The sequence below is a fragment of the Cyphomyrmex costatus genome, unplaced genomic scaffold (assembly GCF_001594065.2).
Source record: "Cyphomyrmex costatus isolate MS0001 unplaced genomic scaffold, Ccosl1.0 scaffold199, whole genome shotgun sequence".
Lineage (NCBI taxonomy): Eukaryota > Metazoa > Arthropoda > Insecta > Hymenoptera > Formicidae > Cyphomyrmex > Cyphomyrmex costatus.
This window is the reverse complement of record NW_017276028.1, coordinates 18,753-23,997: the sequence shown is the minus strand read 5'-3', so window position 1 is coordinate 23,997 and position 5,245 is coordinate 18,753. Positions and strand designations below refer to the sequence as shown.

At 28.6% G+C, this 5,245-nt stretch overlaps 1 protein-coding gene across 2 annotated transcripts; it reads left to right on the top strand.

Moving 5' to 3' along the window:
* The first annotated feature begins 214 nt into the window (after positions 1–214).
* On the top strand, positions 215–5,245 carry nAChRbeta2 (nicotinic acetylcholine receptor beta2). Of its 2 annotated transcripts, none has more exons than XM_018538848.1 (12): positions 215–339; positions 732–880; positions 1,062–1,106; positions 1,199–1,308; positions 1,760–1,940; positions 2,566–2,722; positions 2,876–3,003; positions 3,254–3,429; positions 3,715–3,867; positions 3,942–4,054; positions 4,432–4,544; positions 4,910–5,245. In XM_018538848.1, exons 1-12 carry the CDS (start codon positions 288–290, stop codon positions 5,114–5,116), a joined length of 1,584 nt encoding a protein of 527 aa, XP_018394350.1. In that variant the 5' UTR covers positions 215–287; the 3' UTR covers positions 5,117–5,245. The 2 variants fall into 2 exon arrangements, with proteins under 2 accessions (XP_018394350.1, XP_018394351.1); XM_018538849.1 differs by having other exon boundaries at positions 215–343; positions 739–880.

The window sequence follows — 5,245 nt, the reverse complement described above, 5'->3', positions numbered from 1 at the left end:
GCAGATGCAGGCTGGCGCGAACCACCCCTACATACCACTAGATCAAGTCGCGCCCTGAACAGACAGCGCGAGCGTCATGGCGGCGAGTTGGAATATCGATCGTGGACCAGTGGGATGCTGGCCGCCCGACTGTTTCGCCGATCACGTTTTGTTAACCTGCCTTCTTGGTTTATTTTACATCTCTTGTAAAATTACTACTAAGGTACATGTGTCAAGGGGTGAGAGCCTACCGCAGAGAGTATTCGCGAGTGTTTTACCCTTACACGCATTTGTAAACAGCGCCGAAAATGCGGATAACGGTGCTTACAGTTTTGCTCAATATCTTCAGTTTCGCTTACGGTGAGCTCGCTCGGCTATGCTAACGATCTATTGAGAGAATGAATGAATAATCATGAATTGAAAACAATCATTTACCCATTTGTTCCGTTAATTATAGCAGTGATTATTAAAGTTACATAATATGGGACATAGTGTGGAATAATTATTCTGTTATTCTAATTTTTTTATGTTCATATTATATTAGAGGATCATAAAATTTTATCACTGAGAAAGGAATCTGCGTGTTTAGATATACATTTTAGATGATTCAATATGTCAAATTTGATTTTTTTTAAATTACATTTTTTATTATTAATTTAATTTATTATTTTAATACAAATATTTCAAGATATAAAAAAAACATTAAATCGGTTTATTGAAATATATAAATATATAAATATTCTTTTATACAGGAATAAGCGTTTTCGAAGCGAATCCTGATACGAAGAGACTCTACGACGATTTATTGTCCAATTATAATAGATTGATACGTCCTGTTGTTAATAATACAGAAACTTTAACGGTTTGGTTGGGATTAAAGCTATCACAATTAATAGAAATGGTATACAAATTGATATAAATATTGTTCCAATATTTTAGAACTTAACATTATATTTTATTTATAATTCTATTCTCTTTACTTTTTATGTTATATTTTATATAAAATTATATATATATATTATATATAACATTCTATTGTATTTAAGGGATTTTTGAAAGTTAAACTAATATTGTCTTTACAGAATCTAAAGAATCAAGTGATGACAACCAACGTCTGGGTAGAGCAGGTCAGTTATGTATTAGTTTGTTTCACTTTCGCAGTAATACCGAGCGTCATAGTCAGACAATCAGCAAATTGATATCTGTTCGTTTATTGCAGAAATGGTTTGATTATAAATTACAGTGGGATCCACAAGAGTATGGTGGTATAGATATGTTATATGTGCCTTCCGAGAACATATGGCTTCCGGATATCGTTCTATATAACAAGTAAATTGCAAAAAATTTGTTATAAATTACAATTGAATAAAAATAAATAAAATTTCTATGCCGCGCAAGGTTTTTACAAATAAAAGTAGAAAAATAATAACTAAATAATATATTGAATATATACATAAGTGGGCACGAGCGATTAATAGTATGCATTAAAGGAATAGCTAATTGTAAGATTTTATTGTCATTGAAGAGGACTATATTGAAGATCGAAACGTATAAAGTTGTTTTATGGACATATAAGATTATAAGTATTGGCGCAAGAAGTTAGCCGAGCTCTGAGAGCTCTTGTATTAAATATAATTTGAAAAGTAGAAAAACTTATTTTTCAAAATTGTCAAAATCTTATGAAAAAATTCGAGAAAATAGATTATATATTTGATATCTACATTAAAATGCTATAGAAAGCGCTTTTTGAATTAATTTTTTTCCTTATTTTGTTATACAGCGCAGATGGAAATTATGAGGTAACATTAATGACAAAGGCTACTTTGAAATACACTGGTGAGGTATTCTGGAAACCGCCAGCTATTTATAAGTCGTCTTGTGAGATCAACGTGGAATATTTTCCATTTGATGAGCAATCGTGTATTATGAAATTTGGCTCATGGACTTACAATGGCGTTCAGGTTATAACAATGTTTATTTGAATATACAAACAATGTAGAATACTTCAGAAACTCAATTTTTTTTTTCTCACAGATTGTTTGATCAATCTAAAATTAACTTTTTCTTAATAAAAGTATCGGAGCTTCAATTAATTATTTATATTTAATAGAGAATTTTTATGAAATTTTATCGAGATAAAATAACAAAACAAATTTTCTTCAAATAACATTAAATAAATGTTACATTAAAAAAATTAAATTAAATACTAATAAAATGTAGATTTAAGAAAGTTTAATTAAAAAAAGGTATGTAATATGCTTAAATTATAACAATAGAATGTATGTACAACAAAAATTTAAATATTGCGAAATATAAGACAACTTAAAATTAACTAAAGTTCTAACTAAAAATTTCTATTTAAAAAATATAGTCTTATCTTAAATTTGTTTTTAAACTATCTTTTAATTTATCATGATTTATTTTTGTTTATAATTTTCAATTTTATTTTTATAATGTAGAATATTATAGAATATAATAGGTAGCAATGTGTTAATCACTTTGTAATCTTTTTCATAACTTTAAATTATGTAACTCTGGACTAACATATTTTGAAAATATGCTTTTAGTAAAGTCTTTTTCCCGCAGGTAGATCTGAAGCATATGAAACAGGAGTCTGGTAGCAATCTTGTTGCCATCGGTATAGATCTCACCGATTTTTATCTATCAGTGGAATGGGATATTTTAGAAGTTCCAGCAACACGCAACGAAGAATATTATCCATGTTGTACGGAACCTTATTCTGGTAAGATTTAATAAGATTTTAAACTTTATTCAGATAAAAAAAAAATAATTTCGTTCGCTCATTCTGGCTGTTTTTTTATTAGCGCAATGTAAAATTATAAATTGTCTTAACGTTAATTTAGTTTGATTTATCATAATTATCGTTTTATTTCAGATATCACATTCAATATTACGATGAGAAGAAAAACATTATTTTATACTGTCAACCTTATTATCCCATGCGTTGGTATTACATTTTTAACGGTGCTGGTTTTTTATTTGCCCAGCGATTCCGGCGAAAAAGTAGGTAACATTATTTGAGGACCCATTAAAATTTATGTACACACACACACACACACACACACACACACACACACAAATTCATAAATTTTATTATAGGAAATTTCTCGTAATATTATTAAAAATTTTGGTCCACACTAAATACGAAAAATCTCAATGAGATAAAAATAACAAATATATAGCAATATAGAAATGATTTTATTATATCTTATACATCGAAAATGTATTTATCATTGCTTCGCATTTTTTATAGATATCATTATGCTCTTCTATTCTTCTCTCATTGACGGTGTTCTTCTTGCTCTTAGCAGAGATTATTCCGCCAACATCGTTAGCTATACCTTTGCTCGGGAAATACTTACTGTACACCATGATTTTAGTTACTTTGTCCATTTGGCTCACTGTCTGCGTTCTAAATGTACACTTTCGGTAAGTTGTAAATGTGATTAAGAAAATTGAAAAATAAAATCTATTTAATTTATTAAGAATTAATATACTTCAGAGAGAGAGAGAGTTTGGGAAAGATTTTATTTAAAAAAAAATATATAATTTTAGTAAAATACATGATTTTTTGTAACTTTTAATCAGATTAAGTTTTTTAATCCAAATTTACAGTCTAACGATTTTACTGTTAAAATAATAATTGTGCAAATTAGAATTCATTAATTATAATCTTTAATGAATGAATATGATATCGAATTATTTCTCTCATAGATCTCCTTCTACCCATAATATGCCACCATGGGTAAGACAAGTGTGTCTGAATTGGATGCCGAGAGTATTGATGATGCGTCGCACACCATATTCTACACCAGAATACGATGATACTTATATAGATAACGCATACACTAATGAAATAGATTACAGGTAATATATAATATGATAACATTTTGTTAAAAATACTTATTTATCCTTTAACATCTGGAATTTTTTCATGACAGTGTAAACGACTATCCTTTGGAACTAAAGGGAAGCCCAGATGGATTCGAAAGTGTTACTTCAACATACAAAAGTATTAGAGATGATGATGCACGAAATGTACCGCATGCATCAGGTAGTTCCTATTATTTGTTAGAAAATTATTTAATTTCTTTAAAAGTTTTGAATGTATTCTTTCATAACGTTTATATTGATATTTTAACGATTAATTTTTCAAAATAAAAAATCTTATTTATGAGATTTTAATTCGTCTAATATAGTATACACAATAAGTGTATATTACTCGATCTGCAATGTTTTATCAACTTATATCAGTATTAGTAAAAATATAACAAAATCAAGCATTATAAATTTATTGTGCATGCTGTTGAATTGAAAAGAAAAAAACATTTTTATTAAATATATTTAATAAATTAAAATAATTATAATAATAATAATTTAAAATAAATTGAAATTAAAATCTTATAAAACATGTGTTGATTATTATTTCAGTTACTGACAGCGAAAATACAATACCAAAAAATTTATCTCCAGATGTCGTATCAGCTCTCCAAGGTGTGCGTTTTATTGCTCAACATATAAAAGACGCAGATAAAGATAACGAGGTAAATTTTCCATAATCTGCTTTTATTTTCTTTTCCTATATATTTTCGTGTAATATAGTAATTATTTATCTGTCTTTCTTTCAAGTATCATCTTAACGATATTCAGAGTATGTTCCAAAATTGACTGCCAGTACTCGCAGTCAATTTTGGAACACAGCCTCAATTTTATTATTTATGTTAAACTCTGTGTTCACGGTGCTAAAATTTGATCCGAATTCTCAGATCGTAATATGTAGCCAATCAATTTGTTTTTCCGTAAAAAAAACTACATATGTTAATTGACTACACATTTCTGGATACAAAAATCAGATCAAATTCTGGCACAACAGACACAGGGTTTTAAAAACGTTCATCTATTTTCATAGGTCATAGAAGATTGGAAATTCGTAGCTATGGTTTTGGACAGATTATTTCTTTGGATATTTACGATGGCGTGTATTTTTGGTACACTAGGCATAATAGGTCAAGCACCTAGTTTGTATGATACGCGCCTACCTGTGGACCAACAACTTTCTGGTATATCATTGCGCAAATATATGTATCTACCAAACACGACTTTTGATGAGGACTAACTACCGTAGCATGTATAAAGTGATTCGTATGTAAAAAGTAATCACATATTATGTCGTATTCCATTAAGATACGTGCGACACCTACCTTCTACCCGCAAAAAGTTATCTATGCTTTTCTACATAATTCAT